The following is a 19,927-nucleotide window of genomic DNA, read 5'->3' as shown; positions in this document are numbered from 1 at the left end:
CTAAATTAGTTTATTTAAATATAGCTAAAATAAATTGATTGCAACCACTTAGGGCTACCATAAAAAATTTAGTAAATTCAATTAATCATTTTTTTTCAGTGTGTCCAGAAATAAAGCAGACACACCCACTTAATTCCCAGGGTTGGCTATTTCAGATCTGAACCCCACTGAAGACTTTTGTGATTCAGACCGACCCCCAGCATCACTGATGCTCCTGTGACTGAATGATAGCAAATCCCTGCATTCATCTTCCAGTGTCTTGTAGAAGATTGCAAGCTGCAAGAAAAGATCAACTTTCTGCCTTTAAGAACAGATGACCCGCCCACTGGTGACGTCAGCGCAAATAGGAAGAGGACGGTCTGTTGTTGTTCTGGCCTGTTTAGTCAATGACAGGTCAACGTTGATCGCGGTTGAATGGCAGCATCCGACAGTCGGCGGTCTCAACGGGATTTCGAGGGAAATAGATCAATTCCAAACGGCGAGGAAGAGCACAATGTGAGGGATACCGGAGTACAGACGGATACCAGAGTACAAGGTTAGATTAGCCTTATGGTAATCAGACCTCAGTGGATGGCCCAACTTTACTGTGTTTGGCCAAAGTACTTCGTTTCTTAAGACCCGTTTCAGTTTTTCATTCAAGATTGTTCTTTATTTTTGTCAACATTTATTAGCAGGCATTTATATATTTTATTTATATTCGTATTTTATATCTATGTCAGCAACTATTTTTTAAGAGGTAACGCTAGTATTATGTTCTAATTAGAAATCTAATCAGATTTTATACTGACTGATCAATATTGCTTTTATACAATAGTGTTGTATAAAAGCAATAACCGAGTTCCGATATGCAGAAGCGATCATTATTTTTTTTTGAAGAAATGAATGAATAAAAAAACCCCACCCCATTAAATTACATCAATAAGAAATCCAAACAGAATATTTCAAATGTATTGTTATTAATAATAAAAAATAATAACAACAATAATACATTTTAGAAATATTATTATAATCTATCAGAGATTAAATTATAATTTTCCCATTAAATCTTAAACCTTAATCTATAATTTTTACAATGAATTTTAGAGAGGTCATATGATGCAATTTCATGTTTTTCTTTGTCTTTGGACTGTTAAAAGCTGTATACAGAAGATCTGTAAAGTTGCAAAGATTAAAGTCTCAAACCCAAAGAGATATTCTTTTAAAAAGTGAACGCTCATCCATACCTTCTTAAAACGCCTTGTTCAAACACGACCCACATCTCTATATCACTGTGTGGGAAGATGTGCATAACGCCACCCAAATGTTCACGCAAAGAAAGAAGCATGACGTGGAGATGCTGTGTTCCATTGCGAAAGTGAAACTACTTTGTTTGGCCTTCCAAAAGAGAACACAACTAGAAATCAGTGGTTAAATTTTATGTACAACACTGTTCCAGAACAGTACAACCCAAATATTTAAGTGTGTGCAGTGCATTTTACAGAGGAACATTTCCTGAACCTGGTAAGGGGCGTAACATTTCTGTCACACGCTTGAGGTATTTTGAACTTTGATTTGAGCTAAGTTTAAATTGTCACTGCTAAAACACCATGGTCTAATTGGTTCTCCGTTTATCTCTATTGCTTTGCACGTCCCTTTCATAACACTGGAAAAGGGATTTTTAGTAGTTAAGCAAATGTTTTCTTCTTCTGTTCACAAATGTCCTATATTTTTTGTTTCAGGTCATGGACCTCGACTGTCTAAAGCCAACCTCTTCACATTGTTGAGTCTATGGATGGAATTTTTCCCAAAGAAAGAGCCACAGCAACGAGAGAATGATTCTGTATGCATATTTTTATTTCCTCTAAAGCAGGGTTATTTAAATCTTGCCCTGGAGGGCCAGTGCGGTGCAGAGTTTGGCTCCGACCCTGATCAAAGAAGATCCCAAAAACATTGATTAGAGCTAAACTCTGCACCTCATTGGCCCTCCAGGGCAAGATTTGAATAACCCTGCTCTAAAGCCATCCAGTGTGTTTCAAAAACATTGGCGGTTTCTCAATTCCAAGAACGCAAAGAACGAACTTGTGTTCTCGTGTAGACCGGTCTTGACAAGCTTCCTTGGAAGAATGAACTTGGAAGGACACGAGAACACACCCTTATGAGTAATGAGATATGCTGCGTTCTTGCTAAACTGACCGCATAATCACAGCATATAATGTAATATTATTATTAAAACATTTCAAACTAGTTACATACCGTATATATTGTATATCGTCTTATTTTACAGCGATATATGTTTAACTATGACTAAGATTCATTTTAATATGCCAATAAAACTACTGCAGACTTTCTCCGGGTCATACAACTTTATTAAAATTAAGTCAAACAAAACGATAAATGTTTACTTCCAAGAGCCGTCAAGCATTTGCGATAGCGACTATAAAGCTACACTGGCCGCCCGCAGCGTCTTCTGGGATTTCTAACGGCTGGATTCTCTCAAGTCTGCACTCGATGCATCCTCGATATCAAGAACACATCCGGGCACTTCCATGCGTTCTCTGTACTTGCGTTCTTGAGAATTGGAATTGAACTTCGACGGTTAATGATGACGTATAGCGAAAACACAAGGACGCAAGATCGCTAAAGAAAGCATATTGAGAAACAGCCATTGACCTTAAATGCAGATGAGAACTTAGTAAAAGTAAAACAAGTAAAAAAAGTGTTAGAAATTGTATCTAACAGTGTAAAATGTCTGATTTTTATTTATTTATAGGGGAAAAAACACACACAACAACATAATTATTATTGGAAACCTGTTTTCCACATGACAGAGTCCCTCTTGTACATATAATGACTCGGGTGCACTAATGAGATGCTAATGAACTTGTAGTGTGTATGAACTGGACAGGCTGCTACATCCTATGACTCATTGGCTTTATGGATATATAAATAATGAGAAGTATCATATTTTCATCCAGGCTAGAGACACTGGTCTTGTGGTGGTCCATGAGCGCAGGGTCCTGGGTCTGCATTGCTCCAGTGTGCATTTACATGCAGGACAGGTGGCTGTGGTCAAACATGGCCCCAGACTGAAGGGATGTGATCTCTACTTCTCCAGAAAACCCTGTTCAACCTGCCTCAAAATGCTCATCAACGGTAAGATCATACCTGTGCTGTATAACTATATTTCAAATAAAAATAAAAAAGTTATGCATATCATATTACATTTAAAATAATCTTATATTTATTTATTTTATACATTTTTAACAAATTTATATTTAACTGCCACCCCCTCTCTCGTCTTTTTTCATTCAGCTGGTGTTAGCAGGATATCATACTGGCCCGGTGATGCTGAGATCAGTTTGCTGTCAGGTAAACATGATCATACTGACTCCAGTCACCAGGAAGCCATCTTTGATGCAACAGCTGCAGAGAGACTGAAGTCTAACAGCAGACCCCACATCTGTGTGCTCCTGCAGCCTCTGGACTGCACCATGCAGCAGTTTGTGGATGAAACGTCTCAAAAGTGTGATTTCCTTGGGAAGATTGCTGCGGACAATCCTACTCTCAATGTTAAGGATCTCTTTAGAAGGGAATGGTGGAACAACTTGGATGATTTCTTGGAAAAGTTGTTTATAAATGACGAGGAGCAGCATAAGTATGTGCTAAACAAGATGGGACTGGATAACTTTTGTGCGGAACCAAATTTTAGTAACTTAAGGCAGCACATGAGGAATCTTATTAGGATTTTGGCATCTGCCGCTGCAAGTGTTCCGGTTTTAGAAGACAATTATGGTTTCTTCATGAGAGAGCCTTTAGGGATGGGTTCTCCAGCTTTGCCTCAGGATGTGGTGCGACACTGTATCATACAGGCCAGATTACTGGCATGTAGAACAGGTGAATTCTGTTGAAATACCTTTTTTTTCTTACATATTTTTCACTTGTTTGATTTAATAAACATCAAAATGTTCAGCAGATATCAAAAATACAAAAATCAAGAAACTAAAAATGATGGCAGAAAGTGACAACATTAATCTAGTGTCCCTAAAAATGTGAATGGTTGGCAGAAATCAGAAGCATCAGATCTGGTTTAGTTAAAGGTAAATTAAAATCGCAAGGTAGCAAAAGGAACAACAATTCTTGTTTTCTATATCCTGATGTACATCTTAGTAAAATATAATTTCCCGTTGCATTACATGCTATAGGGGAAATTCCTGTTTACTCTGATACTGATGTCTGATTTTTTTTCACGTTTATGTAACTGCATGAACCAATGGCACTTTAACCCATCAAAAGGGGTGAAGCTAATTGCTATACAAGTCGGTTCTGAGTGCCATTTCAACAGAATTTTTCTACTTCAGCGATGAAGATCATCTCCTTGCTGGACTCTGAAGAAACAGCAGAAGCAAGAAGCTGAAGCAAGAAGCTCACCCTGCGGCCATCCTGCATCTAGTAGATCAAATTTCTGAGCAAATTTCCCAGCGGCGTTGTTGCTAATGTCGCATCTTAAGTGTGGCCCCCTGCAAGATGCAGGTATGGTGAGTGCTTTGCCTGTCTGGGCAGCATCCATGCAGAGGCTGTGCTCAACAGGACGGATTGCTGTCACTGCGAGAGCATGAGTTTCATCCTTCTCTGCTTGTGAATCACCTTCTTCCATGAAGGTGGTCCTCCCCTGCCTGCTCTCCCATTTCTTCCCTCCCTAGAGTGTTGGAGGAAGAAGCAGCGGGGCTCAAACATCGGGTTCGAGTGAACTCATGCTGGCACAGGTCCCGCATGCTTCACTCTCCCCACAACACCTCGACTCACCTGTGTGCTTCTCACGTGAGTCTCAGTGCCTCTAATTAGCAGCAAGCAGCTTGATTTGCTTCGGTGGGTCTGAGGAGGACATTGTTGTGGATGACTTGATGATCTTCAGATCATTTGACTTGATGAACTTGAGCCCTTCTCTGCTCTTTTTGTATGATTGGTACCTGAAAGTGATTCTGCCAAAACTTCTCTGCACCATGGACAAGTCCGGCCAGTGTTCTGATGCCTTTAGAGAGCTGCTCATAGCAACTGACTTGGCTCTAGGCTCTGAGACTCAGAAGCCATCCTTATAGCAACACAGAGAGGAAGATGAGATGATGAGTTCTCTCCTAGGCTGGAACTCCGTCAAAGAAGTCTTGTGCTCACTCTCTATCCCACTGCTTAACTCTGAGCGATGGAAGCTCGATTCAGATTGGGCCTGTCTTTCTTATTCAGGGTGCAGCCAAGCAAAATACCATTGTGATAGCAAACCCACTTACTCAAAAGAGCATTTCTCCTGTTCTTATTATCCACCAATGTCAGTTCCCCGCCCCCATGCAACGAACTGCAATTTTAAAAACTCAGACCACTTGCCGTTTGTCTCCAAGCTTGGAAAGCCATCCCGGATGTGTCAAGTTGGGTTCTAAAGACTATAGAATGAGGCTACTTGTTCCATTTTACTCGCAGTCCACCTCGCTTCAGAGGTACGTTATGGGACAACGATGCTCATTGTCTCCAATCCGAAGTGCAAACACTGCCTGCAAAAGGAGCCATGGAAACTGGAATGGAAACTCTAGCTAACAGCAAGTTGGGCTTTTACAGCCGTCACTTCCTTGTTCCCAAGAAGATGGTGGGTTCAGGTCCATTCTCAATCTCAGGCATTTGAACTGTTCCCCGTTCAAGATGCTGAATTTGAAACAGATCCTTGCACATGTATGCCCCAGGGAGGGTTTTTTTTTATTATTGGTGGATCTTTAAGTTGCTTACTTTCACATCCAGATAGCCCCCCAGCACAGACCGTTCTTGAGATTCATGTTTGAGGCAGTGGCCTATCAATATACAGTACTGGACAACATGAGGGTGTTAGGGTCTCATTATTAGCTTATGCTTACGAGAGTCCACAGTACGGGAGCTCCAGGGCTGGGTTCACAGAGTGGCTTCATTCTGCACTTGTTTATAGCATGGCGCAATTGGATGCATTCCCCTATAGCATGTAACGTATCGGGAGAGACCGTTTGAAAGGGAACACTCTGGTTACTTCTATAACCTCAAAGATAAGGGAACGAGCGTTGCATAAGAGTCAATGACTGTCACTATCAGTCAAAAGATTCTGACAAAATGGTGCTCAGAGTTTACCCCCATAGTGTGTAATGCAACACTTCCTTTATCTCAAGGAACCAAGGTTATGTAAGTAACCAGAGGTTATTGACAAAGAAAAAAGAAACGTAGAGCAGGACTTATTTTCTGGCCATCAGGTGTTGATTGGATGGAGGCAGATCTGAATGCAAGTTTGCAATCAACTGTAAGGCAGGACAGGATTTAAGCAGACTGAATGATTGAAGAATTCTAGCTTATATCACAAGATAAGTGTTGTTTCAATGTAAAGTTGAGACTTTTTATTAGATATAAAATTTAGTTTTCATTTCATGCCAACCTCAAGCCATTTGTAACACAAATGTAGCTACACAATTACCTGCAGGTAGGAAATAAAGTGCTAGCGTTACTGCTCAGTGAGGGATTGATGGTTAACTTACCTGAGGGTGAAACACTTTCACCGCTAGCAATTTTTCCTTTTTACAGTTTTAAGTGAAGTTCAATCAAGACGATACATTTGACATATTTAACATCAAAACAAATAAAACTGGTTACCTGAGATCGTCGATTTGTCGGATCCATCTCGGCTCGTCTTGATTGAACTTCAGTGAACTTATTCCATGTGTTCCATGTGCGGTTCAATATCAACCAATAAGATTCCATGTATGATATTGCGTTTTCATTGGTCAGTCGTTGAAGGCTATTTCTGATTGGTTGTTGCCGTTTTGACAGCGTTTATCCCAAGAGCAAAGAGAAAGAAATTGAAGAGAAGAGTACTTGGCCATGCGCGAACACACGGGACACAGTCCAAGCACATACACGCTTACTTTACGCGAAGAGGAGAGATTCGCCATTGCACTGAACACGTTTTAAGTGCAGGCATACTCTCTGAGCGAGCCCAGAGAAAATTCTTACAAGAGCAACGTGTTTCTGAAAGCGCACGCGAGCAGAGAGATTCGCGCTCGCGCATTATATTAATGTACTTTCGCACTACAATAATGAGCTTTCGACAATTGACAGGGAAATAACGCCACATAATAGCGCCTCCTACAGTATAACATTTAAAACTCTTAAAGCCGAAGAATCTGTCTGTGGTGGGTTGCTAAGTGTTGTCTCGTAAATTACACAAAATTCTGAGATGGAACCATATTTTGAAATCTTGATAATATCGTTCTGAATACATTATCTAACAGCATGGAATGTTATAAAGTGACAGCCCAACTAGTCCATTGTTAACATTGTTGTTTTCCTGCAAAAATTATATAATTTCCTGGAGGATGATGTCAGGGTGCAAAGTAAAACTGAGGATGCAGTTCAAATTTTTTCAGTTTTTGTGTGCTGTCTCTTTATCTAGAGGATCCTAAAGTGGGAGTTGGTGCAGTAATTTGGGCCGAGGGCAAACAGGTGAGCCAAAAACTCAAATAAACAAATTACTTTATGAATTTATAAATGTGTTTTAAATAAAAAACACCTCTCTTATTTTCTCCTTAAACTACCTCTAGTCACAATGTGATGGCACAGGTCAGCTTTACTTAGTGGGCTGTGGTTACAACGCCTATCCAGTGGGCTCACAGTATGCAGAGTATCCTCAGATGGATCACAAGCAAGAGGAGAGACAGAACAGAAAGTACAGATACATCCTCCATGCTGAGCAGAACGCACTCACATTCAGGTGAGACTCATGGAAAGGAGCTGTCAGAACAACACTTGGCAACAACATCAGCTGATCATCAGTTCACGCTGGAGATGTGCAGTATTTTATATGCACTGACTGTGTTTGTAAAGAACTCTGAATATCAGGCCATTTGAATGTTCAAACAAATGAATTAATTATACTTCCCGCCTGCTCCTTTTGTGTCCCTCCAATCCACAGGAGTGCAGAGATAAAAGAGGAGGAGAACACAATGCTATTTGTGACCAAATGCCCATGTGATGAGTGTGTCCCTCTGATAGGCTGCGCTGGAATAAAGCAGATCTACACCACAGACCTGGACAGCAAAAAAGTCAAAAACGACATCTCCTACCTCAGGTTTGACAAACTCAACGGCGTCCAGAAGTTTATTGTAAGTGCAGCGTTAATCATTCAATTATGATGATGATAAATTATGAATTTAATGAAAACACAGTGGTGTGGTATTTTTCTTTCATTTGTACATTTATGATAATATTTTTTAACTGTAATATATATATATATATATATATATATATATATATATGTATTATAGAAATAAAATTTAGAAATATATATGAAACTATCATACTTGAAAATGTACTAAAAAATATATAAATATATATATTTTTTCAGTGGCAGCAGAAATCTTCTGCTAGACATATGTCAGAACAAGCTGCTCCACCCACAGCAAGTAAGTGTTTTTGTGTCTCAATAAAAAACAACAAAAAAGTTTCTCATTAAGTTTCTCAGTAACTGGATGGGGAAAACCATCTACCTTTCTGAACCCATTGTTTATCAGTACCAAAAATATTTTTTTCATTAGTGAAGTCTTTTTAATTAGTGTTGTAGTTCAGATTTGTAGGTATTTGTGAATTTTTTTTTTTAGCTTTTTAGGTCAACATCCAAAAAAGTATTCCATGCCATCTACCCTTGTACACACGTTATGATTATTGTTTATTTAAATTTTTTTGCAGATGGCTACATGAAACGAAAAGGAGAGGAAACTCATTTTCAGTGCAATAAGAGACTGAGATCATAAAAGTCATTTCAAAAGCTGCTCTCCTGTCATTATGACAGCAACATGATGTTCAAATGTGACTCTTTCAGTTCCTGGTGAAGAACTTTATTTCACCTGCAGCATGATTCGAATCAACATTGTCTTATGATTACAATACAGCATAAAAGAGGGAAATTGTTTTATGCTTTTATCAGTTTACCAGTACATCTTGTTATAAGTTTAATTATATGAAATTTAGAAATGAGATTTTTGGTTTAAAGGTTTTCAAATTGCACAAAACAAAGTTTTTAAATGGAAATAATTGAAAGGATAAGCAAAACTTTATTAATGTGTCCATTAAATGTACACAAAATATATTACCATTTAAATTTGTTCTTAATTTACAGTGTACACTATATATACCTAATGTTTTTTTCTTTGAAAAAAAAAAAAACGTCACTAACACTAACACAGTTGGCTTTTTTTGGTTTGATTTCAGATGGAAACTACACCTGTATATGTAGTAGGAAAAATCTGAATTAAAATCTTGAACACATGGTTTGGCATTTTCAGTGTAACTGCTGACAAATATATTTAAATTTAACTTCATGAAAATAATTTGAAAATAGTTGCCTTAGATTATAAATTTATTTGCTTCACACTGATGGGTGTAAACCACCAAAACATATTTCATCCTATAATCCTAAAGACGATAGTAATAAAACAATCAACTGCAGAGGAAAAAAGAATGAAATTTAATGAATTTTCCTTAACGGCATAACTCAAATATAGTGAGTTAAAGAGGTTCATTGCTTAATCAAGCTAAATATGCTCAATGAGAACATATTAAAAACAATCGAAAGAAATTAAGCTCCCCCTTCCAAAATTTCTTCTAAAAAAAATAAAAGTAAATTAACAACTCAAGAACAAAAGGCACCAGTTTGTACATTTGTGTCCTCATTTCATCTGGTTTTTCAGCTATGCAACAATCTACTTCTTTCAAAATCATCACAAACCGATATATTGTGGGTTATAGCACAAAATACATACTACAGTTAAAAGTATACTATAGTATAGAAATGAATATTATACTACAGCTGCACTACAATATAAGAAGTACTTTAGTATGATGTTCTAAAGTTAACAAATACTATAGCACTAAGGTTACTATAGTATAGAGCATACAATAGTAATGCCACAGCACTATAGTTATACCTCACTGATCTACATCAAATCTACAAGTTGGAATATACACCGGTTCACTAAGTGCCAAAGTTGATTTTTCAAGATTCTTCTAAAATGGCAACCACCTTAAAGAGTAAAATCAGCTTTTGTCTGTTTTAAACATAGGTAAACATCAAATAAAAACATATCAAACAAAATAGTGATGCTTTCTGATCAGAAAAATGTCCGGGCAGCGACTCCGAATGTAAATGAAGACCCACAGATGCTCTTTCTGTTTCAGCTCAGATAAACAATTAAAATACTGATAAGTGAATTCATCCTTCGAAGTAATTCTTATAAAATATAAACAGAATAAAGAGAACAGGGAGGAAATGATCACGTTTGTAGTGTTCTAGATAAAGCATAGGATGATGAAATAAAAGTGGAAGCTAATGCCATAGAAAAGCCATGAAAAGTTGACAAAGGAGGAATGCAAGAATGAAGAGTAGTGCAGTTACAAGTCATCAAGAAAAAAAAAAAGCTTATAATTCATCTTTTGGGAATTTCACCTCTTTTCCAGCAATATCCATATAACACAATCTCTTCTAGCATAGCGAAACTGTCGTGTTGTGGCGCGGTTGACGCCACGGAAAATGTAGAATTTCCAGCCTCGTGAAAAACATCCAGAAACGGAGGATGAAAGTTTACCTGTACTTCCTCATCCGCAAGGTGTCTTCATGTTCGAAGTAATGCAAACTGGCTGATTCCTACTTTTAAAACATCTTATCATGGCACGAGAGTTTGCAATAAAATAAAGCACAAGAGGAAAATGAAAAGCAAAAAAAATTAAATAACAGAACATCAAAGATCAGGAACCTTCTTTTGAAAGCTTCAGAACTAAGAAAAGAAAATTTTCAAGATTTTAAATAGAATTATTATTGTTAATATATATTTTTTTCCCTAATACTGCAGTAGCTAAAGTTTAGGAGGCTGGCTTCTTTAGGTCTCGTATTTGTTTGACGAGGTACGTCTTTTCGTCGTTGAACTGCTCGTCGTCTGTGCGGTCCTTCTGAAAGTTGCTAAGGAAGTCGATGAGTTTCGTTTGGTTCTTCAATAGAATGTCTACGATGGGCTGGGTTTTATTTGGATTGGCCACAAACACCTGAGGAAATGCACACACACACAAAAAAAGGAAATGCAGATTATTTTCCGCGGTATGTTAATTTTTTTATTTCCTTATATTTAAGTCTCATGCAGTGCTATCATATGGCCTTTATAAGATTTGAAAATATAATCCAAAAGCCATACAAACCACAATTTGGTACTTTTAAAGTACTTTTATTATTTTGGACCTTGACAGAGTAACTCTGTTTTTCATGCAAGGTGAAGAAATCAAAAAAACATTCCACGATTTCTGAAAAAGTCAAGTGTACCTTGAAGACATGGAAAGCCTCAAACTGAATGTTGGGGCTCTTGTCTCTCAGGAGGTTCATCATGAGCTTCAGGTTCTCTGGTTTACTGATGTACCGTGTCATGACTGTGAAGTTGTGTCTGTCCAGGAGCAGTTCACCCAGCAGCTGTCACACAACACAAACACTTGATGATAATGACAGGACAGGCTCCAGAAGACAAAAATCAGATGGCACAACACACACCTTCAATGACTGTCTCTTGGTCACGTAGTTCTCAGAGTGAAGCAGTTTCTCATAGTTATCAAAAACCTGAAAGATCAATATGTCAGTTTTCCAGAATTCCATGATTAAAAAGTAACAACGCCAAAAAATTCATATATTACCGCATCATAGTTCTGTTCTAAAAATTCCGCCACCAGAACCTTGTGTCTTGTGAGCAAGTCCTGTAAAAAAAAATAATAATAATTTTAATTTTCCTAATAATTTAATGTGTTAAAAAAATATATATAGCACTTACCTTGAAGGTGGCAAATGCATCAGAGGCGATGTCAAATGTGGACATCTCCACGTAGCCGAAGAAATCTTTAAAGTGTTCAGAGTGGAGGACGATTTTGGCGAGAGGTTCATGCCGGATACACTCACGCAGCATAATCCCACAATTCAGTGCCACCTGAGGGGTCTCGTACCTGCCACAGCAGAAATGTCCCGTTCACATGAATGCTCAACAGAAGCAGTGTTCAGGAAAACAGAACTTCATGATTTTGGATCAATTCCATGCTACGTTTACAAAAAATACCCATCATCTCTCACCCTTTGAGTAAGATGAAAAGAACGTCCTGATGAGAGCAGAAATATTCCACCGTTGGGCTGCGGGTCCCGATCTGCCTGCGCAGGATGTTGTTGAAGATCTGACAAACATCCTTTTTACCCTGTGAACACACATAGACCAATTATTACAATCTTTAATTAAAAGACGAAAGAGAGCAAGCATTAATACAGCATCCTCACCTCAAAATCAATGACCTGCAGGTTTTCCACCAGTGAGATGAGCAGGCCGCTGTTGTAGAGCTCTTGAGCCAGTTGGGCCACCGTTTCTGTGTGTGGCTCCTTATCGTTAATGCCGTACAGGATCTCCTTCATCGCCACCAGACATTTCGACACCTCCTCTGAAGCCTGATGAACACACAAAAATCACTTTTACACAAATAATCACTACCAAACATGGCCATAACAATACAACTCAAAGCATATGGCAAAAGAACATCATTAGCTATTTATCAGCTGCTGAAAGAGCTGGAGCATAAGCGTTTTCTCTTCAGCTGGGAGAGTCCCAGGCCCTCGGAGTAACAACCAGCAGGTTCCCAGCACTTCAAACGCTTGACTTTATCACAGGGTTGCCGAAAAGAGCCTTAGTGGGCAGGTGAAAATGAGCAAGAGGTCGGGCAGTGGAGTGATATTCCCACCTCTCCGACATCTTTCTACTCACAGCACAAATACTAGCGATTCCAGGAACCCGACTTCTCGCTCAATTTGGGTCTAAAAAGATGTGTTGAAAATGAGGTTCATATCCAGTAAATTGAGCCTCTTGACATGGAGATCAAAATTAAATAGTGGGCAAATTTACCCTAACAACGGCTACTTCCACCAAGGTTATTATAGTTTATATATGTTTTAACGCCATATCAGCAACAATGGCTATATTCAAAGCAACATTAACAGTATAATTTCAATACATCATTAACAATAATGTCACATTTTCTTAAGAAGCAATCACGATACAAAAACATACAAGTAAGTAACAATAGTAGTGATCGAAATCATACAGAATCTTTTGGTTTATAAACATTCAAAAATTCTTCCGGGAGAGACCTTTTTAAAAATGTATTTTAGTATAGTAAAAAAATTTATATCGGCGGCATATTCGCAGATACCGATATATCGGCGACAGTAAAAGAAAAAAAAAATTGGACATTCTATTAAAATATGTACAGTCCAAAAATTCTTACACAAGTCACAAACAGGTTTCTCTTCCCCTTTCACTAAATAGGAGTAAGTCATGAATGAACCTGGTCGTATGTATTTTCAAAACCGTAATAACTTCTTTCATTTACCACTGGATTCACCTCATATAGTCATAGGTTATATATGCATTCATTCTATTCGCCATTTATTATTAATGCACAGTTTTAACATAGATTCTACATCAGATGCTGGGATATTACATTTTTATTTCCAACTGAAGCCACTTTATCTGCCTGTTCATTGCCAACCAATCCCATCTGGCCTGGTATCCAACAAAAAACTTTTTTAAAATTTAGTTTCTTTAAAGAAACAACTTTTCCTAGTATGCTAATAATTGTAGGATGCTAAGGTTTCGAGCACTCAAGTGCTCATATGCAGGACATAGAATCTCTGCAAATGTTTTTTTAAAAATGACGTTGTTGTTCCTTTTCTATTTGTAAAACTGAGCTTTGTCCAGGGATACTCTTGCCTAAATGTTTTGACTCAATCGCTACCGCAGCAGATACATGTCCATCTGTCTTTGATCAATCTGTGTACACTGGTACATGAGATGCTAAGCTGCATCTTATATTCAAGAATTCCTGCTGATAAACATTCAGATGACTTAGATTTTTTTTATACTGAGGAAGGTGCATCATAATAATATTCCAAGGCAATATAGGGCACAGATGTGTCAGTCTTATGATGTCCATATTCATTTCCTATTTCTCCAAATGAGATTTATACCTATGATATACCTAGGTCTGGCTTCATATAGGTGTAAATATTGAAGGTGGAAGACTAAAGAATATTCTGGGTTGCTTTACTTACTGCATAGCTGAGAGCCAGTGTCAAACTTCTGTTATAGTTCAAAATAAAATCATTAATAACAAAATTAATTTCCTTGAAAAAAAATATGAATATTAAATACAATAAATATACAAAACTAAAGAAATTAAATAAAATAAATAAACAAAAAGGTCAAATGACTTGATCTTGCTAGTAGGTAATAAAGTAACATTTCACATTTACATTAAGTTTAATTTGAAGTACTGAAATAACAAGACCCAAATAAAACAAATAAAAACTACACAGACATTATATATATATATATATATATATATATATATATATATATATATATATATATATATATATATATATATATATATATATATATATATATATATATATATATATATATATATATATATATTTGTTTAAAGACAAAAACACAACAAAATTACAACAAAATTTAAGTGAAAACAGGAAATATAAAAATACAATAAAAAAAAATCAAAATATTTAACTATATATATATATCAAATAAAAAAAACAGTACATCAATGACACAAAAATAACAGACATAAACAACTGCCATTCAACAAGAAAAATGCCTACAACTGAAAGCTCTTCAGAAGAACAACACAAATGTCAGAGTAGTCATTTATCTATAAATCATCAAAAGAGGAGTTCGGGTTAAATGTAATAGTTTCTCAGATGCTAATCTCAGTTTCAGACTGCAAATCCACGTTAGTCTGGTGGGCACTGCTCACAAAACTGCCAAAGGACATTCACAGGCATTTCCTCTGCCCTAAAAAGCAGATCATTAAAAAAAAAACCACAACAAGTGTGGTGAAGCACAACTGAAGTCATACAAAATGCATATCCACATTTTGAGCACATTTAACTATAGGATAAGATTATTAATGTCCACTGCAGAAACAAATTCTCAATCCGATTTACTGCACTGGTTTAAAACACTTATTTGCCTGGGGCCAGGCTGGTTTCTCTGAAAAAAGCAAATGAAAAATGCAAAAACACACTGGAAAAAACAGCAGTGGAAAGCAGCCTGATTTAGAGGATAACACTGATGTTGTGTTTTAAAAGAGCTATATTGTGACTTAGGTTAAAGCTGTAGAAGATCTAAGAAACTTAAGCATCATCACACAATAGCTAAGTTCATTATGCAATCAACTGAGAGTTTCTGGAACTGCTGGGATTAATGCTGGAATTGAATAAAACTGTGGAGAAAAGAGTAGAAAAATAATCAGACCTGTGGACCAAGGTAAACACAGAAGGATAAACACAAATCCACTAAACCTTTGTGCCACATTTGTGTGATGTATTTCAGTGTAAAAACATATGTAATCCATCTTAAGTATGTGCTAAATGCCCTAGAACAGCACTGTGCTAAATTCATGATATTCTTTTTAGTGTAAACACGCCTCATTTGAGGCAAATTAAGCTTATAAAAGTAATAAAGTAATGCTGTACAGTCCCTGTAAAGTAAACCGGAATGCAATCTGCTGCAATCAGAACCAGCCTGCAGGACGGCATTTTCTCCTCACCAGTAGTGTTCAGCACACTTTTTTATGCCATGTTTGTACTGTTACCTGATATACTTTCAATAATTAAAAAAGTGTTATCTGCAAGTGTAATTCAATTGTAATACCCCAGGGACTGCTCTCAAACTCATACCTTCTCGGTCTTCTTGTCCTGCTTGACCAGGATGGAGACGTTGTCCTTCAGGGTCTTCACAATGTCTGTGGGGTTCTTGTGAGGTTTACCGAATAGTGGCATGGTAGCAGCCGTAGACTTTAGAACCTGGAGCAAATGTAAAAAAGAAAAGACACGATTCAATAGGGCTGCATTATTATGAAAAAATTCATAATCGTTTATTATTCCCTTGAAATTGTAATTGCTATTATTAATTGTGATTATCATAATTAACTGAAGCAACCGCAGACCATTTTTTATGTGTAAATAAACAAGTTGAAAACACTAACTGAAAACTTTTATTGTTTTTCTATAGTATTAAGCCTCAAATGTCAACTATACATTGGATTGGTTTCTTCTTTATATACAAAAAGTTTAAATATACATGGTATTATAATGTTATACTAAAAATAAAATTAAAACAATGAAAACCTTTGAAAACCTTGAAAATCTTAAGCATGCAGAATAACATAAGTGGACTTTGAACGATTACTTGCCGCTTTGAATGATTACGTAATTGTGTCATCTGTAATTGTAATCACGATTAGTAATTCGATTAATTGGCCAGCCCTATGGGTGAATGGTTTTGATTGCCTTCTTCAATTCTGACAGCAAAAAACTGAGACAATAGACAACAGGCCTGTACCATGTCGGTAGCTGAACAAATTCAGAGATACATGATTAGTTTTGAGTTGACAAAACCAAAGCACACCTATCCAGCTTAGTTGGAAGCATGATGCTGATTATCAACTTTCTTTGTCAACTCAGGCTTTGATCCAGAGTTTGTGGAGTGCACGCACATGAATTTGTGACATCACTGGCAAACAGCCAATCACATGCCTTGTAACACAGAGTAAGTGTGATTCACTTCTCGCAAGAGACCCAGCAAGATTCAAAAACACTTTTGCTAAAGGTTAAGAGATTTTGTTTATGCTGTTAGTTTTTCTTCTATTATATATATTTTATTTGATTTAAGCTTTATTTCAATTTATGAAAAAACCTGTAATTGTTTCACTTTTACTTAACTACAAACTTTAATTACATATCACCAATAATAATTAGGATATATATATATATATATATCTATATATATATATATATATATATATATTATTATATATTTTTTTTATCTCATTTTGTTCCAGCCTCAAAATAACATTTAAATTGAATTATTCTCAATTTGATTCAATTAAATCATAAGCTCATAAGCAATGCCATTTTGACAGGGTTGACAACAGAATGAAATGTCAGAGGAAATTTGAAGCCACATAATGAAGGGAATATTCAAGATTTTTCCAAGAGAACCTAGTGAGACTTGTGACTGGTAATCCTGTGATCTAAGAACCTACGCAGTGTGTGTGTGTGTGTGTGTGTGTAAGTGTGTGAGAGACAAAGTCCACTGCTCCTGCTGGAAATTTCCTGTTCGTCCACCTGTCAGCAGCTGCCCTTTGATCAGATTCCCTTCATATTAGAGCTGCGTTTACTCAAAATATCTAACATTATTACCCACTTTCAATTAATGATTACATAAAGCATATCTAGTTTGATCAAATGTTTTTTTTTTTTTTTTTTCAAATAAATGCCGATATTTTTTTCGGGTTGCCTTCATTGCTAGAGCAGCTGAGAAGATCCGCTGTCATTATACAGTACAAGAGCGAGAGCGGCCTGTAGAGGCTGTTTGTTTTGACACATGCTACTGTGCGCTGAACAGAGCGGGACACTTCAGATGCAGATTTAAAACATCAACTAAACAGTGTGTACACATTATACTATGGTGCATGTTTTCATATCATTACCAAGTAATTAATTAGTTGACTAGATGCTGCACTAGTGGAGAAAGAAGAGCAGTATGTTCATTTCAATCAACTAAAACATTTTTTAATTTTTAAGTTGCTTCTGTAATATGAACTATGAACTAATGATAAATATATAATTAATATTAATATTTTTTTTAAGTAAAGCACTATTTTAATTTTCATTCATGAATTATCCATTTGAATGACGGTTGATTAATTGATATCGACCAGTGTGGTCCAACCTAGCTATCGGTCAACCACTGTTCTCAAGGGTTTTGAATTGAATTTACTATTCATACCAGTCTTTGTCTATACTCTGCAGTCTAGGTGTGTTTAAAGACTGGAAATGACTTACAGGAATTCACTATGCAAACACTGCCAGCAATAAAACCAAGACCTGACCCACCTCAGTCATGACAAAGTCATAACTTATCTCCAGCAATGTATGCCACCCTCGTTTCCCATCACAGTATCACCTTAGCCATCAAAAGTCCCATCGCTGAGGAATGTCACATGACCACATTTATTAAGCAGTGAGTGAACAGTCTTCTGTTTGCTGTGTGACAGTGTTGGGCATAAGCTTATAGAGTCCTCATCAAAGAATAAAATAGAAGCTCTTCCTTTGTTTACCATCTGTAAATACCACCTTCAACACCCTAGTGCAGCAAAACTACAAAACAAATGATGAAATGGAAGAACTCACTCTGTAGCACACAGACTACATAATTCATACAACGGAGAAACCCTTGTAAGAGGCAGATGGTAAGGAGAAACCAGTTCGATTTACTCCAAAGAACATACAATTATTCATTGAATCATCTATTTGTCAAGACGATTACTATACAACACGAAGATTATTGGTAATTAAAACAATATTATTGCACTGGAATAGGGACAAAAACTGCCAAATTCATGGAAAAGTATAATAAATGTGTTGCAGAATTACTAACGGGGTTGCTAATTTAGTCTTAAGTAAGCTGACAGAGTTGAATGACTGAGCTTTAAAAGTAAAGTCAACGTTTAAAAATATGCATGTAGAAAAAATCCACATGATGTCACTCCCTGGGTGTCACAATTTACAAGTGTACAATTTTTGTAATATAAAACATAAATAATAAAAATTTATATAATTAATATAATATAACTAAAATAAAAGCACTACAAAAGGTTGTTAAAAAAACGTGGGACACAGCTAAACATATTTTGGTCATTTAATTAATAGTTCTAATATAACATAATATAAAACAGGTTTATTAAAAGTAAGAAACAGATAATCAATAAATTACGTAATTATTTTGACATTGTTGTAATAGTTCTCCCATTAAAAAAGTTGTTTAAATTTTTTATTAAAAAATTATTTGTGGAAAGAGCTTTGGACTTATTAACATTATTCCATCATAAACCACTTTACAAAAAATGAGGTTGAACGTATGTAATTTTTAACATCAGTCGTCAGATTTGTGTGACAGAAGTTCTAAAAGCTCTCTATCAGGGAACCATCTGACAGCTGGTGTAGAAATGTGTTGAAATGCATGCGGAATTGAAGGAACGGGCCCTCCGCTGCATGATCCGCATGTGTTTGTGTTGAACCGAGTGAACGGGCCTTGCAGTAGTGATCGGTTTCAGGCCCGTTAAGTCAGTTCAAAAGCAGCAGCAGAATTACAGCGTGACACTTCGCGAGCTGCTTACATACAGTGTAACACGCGAACAGAGCGTCACAGTCCAACAGAACAGAACAATGAAAGCGTTCAGACGCTGGCGGCTCTAACACTCACATCACAGACAGACACTCTCTCGGTTCTTGCCAGCCGTTACCAAAAACAAACCCTACATGCGAAAAATTGGGAGTAACGTTACGTTTAGCTTATTATCGTGCGACACCAAGATAAAAGACACGCAGCAGAAGCCTGAGAGCTCAGTGTTGGGGTTTACGCCAGTACGACGTTTTCTTTGATATCAACCGAACGATTCTGTAATGTGTGAAATGTTGAATACTTACACTGCTACGATGTAACTGTGTCTTCTGTGGTTCTGTGTGTGTGCTAGCGCGAGCAGCCGTCCAGATCACGCCAACAGACTGTGTGTGTGTGTGTGTGTGTGCGCGCGCTCGCGTCAGCAGAATGTGTGTGTATAAGCGAATTAAACATTGACTGTGACTCAAACGCGCATATCTGCAAAAGACATGATGGGTTTGTAACAAACTCCCTGTGTCGAGTGGCTTTATGCGGTTAAGGAATGATCTGGAATCGGTTATGCGGCCGTCGGTGCCGGTTCGGTCTGTGATGCGCGAGCTGATCTCAGGTCAGATGCC

The 19,927-nt window shown here is 37.0% G+C and overlaps 2 protein-coding genes across 2 annotated transcripts; one reads left to right on the top strand and one right to left on the bottom strand.

The window, feature by feature from the left end:
• Window positions 1-343: 343 nt before the first annotated feature.
• On the top strand, window positions 344-9,080 carry LOC132142663 (cytidine and dCMP deaminase domain-containing protein 1-like). The gene is made up of 9 exons (XM_059552707.1): window positions 344-535; window positions 1,719-1,819; window positions 2,955-3,132; window positions 3,292-3,873; window positions 7,430-7,479; window positions 7,578-7,747; window positions 7,949-8,138; window positions 8,381-8,438; window positions 8,722-9,080. The coding sequence occupies exons 1-9, from the start codon at window positions 415-417 to the stop codon at window positions 8,784-8,786; spliced, it is 1,515 nt and encodes a 504-aa protein (XP_059408690.1). The 5' UTR covers window positions 344-414; the 3' UTR covers window positions 8,787-9,080.
• A 404-nt stretch (window positions 9,081-9,484) lies between these two features.
• LOC132142662 (calcium-binding protein 39-like) lies at window positions 9,485-19,666 on the bottom strand. The gene is made up of 9 exons (XM_059552706.1): window positions 19,616-19,666; window positions 15,803-15,928; window positions 12,329-12,493; window positions 12,131-12,249; window positions 11,838-12,006; window positions 11,704-11,763; window positions 11,564-11,629; window positions 11,342-11,485; window positions 9,485-11,070 (listed from the first exon to the last, which is right to left on the bottom strand). The coding sequence occupies exons 2-9, from the start codon at window positions 15,902-15,904 to the stop codon at window positions 10,891-10,893; spliced, it is 1,005 nt and encodes a 334-aa protein (XP_059408689.1). The 5' UTR covers window positions 15,905-15,928; window positions 19,616-19,666; the 3' UTR covers window positions 9,485-10,890.
• Between the last annotated feature and the right edge of the window lie 261 nt (window positions 19,667-19,927).

This window comes from Carassius carassius, chromosome 6 (genome assembly GCF_963082965.1).
Source record: "Carassius carassius chromosome 6, fCarCar2.1, whole genome shotgun sequence".
In the NCBI taxonomy this organism is placed as follows: domain Eukaryota; kingdom Metazoa; phylum Chordata; class Actinopteri; order Cypriniformes; family Cyprinidae; genus Carassius; species Carassius carassius.
This window is presented reverse-complemented; position numbering and strand designations above follow the sequence as displayed.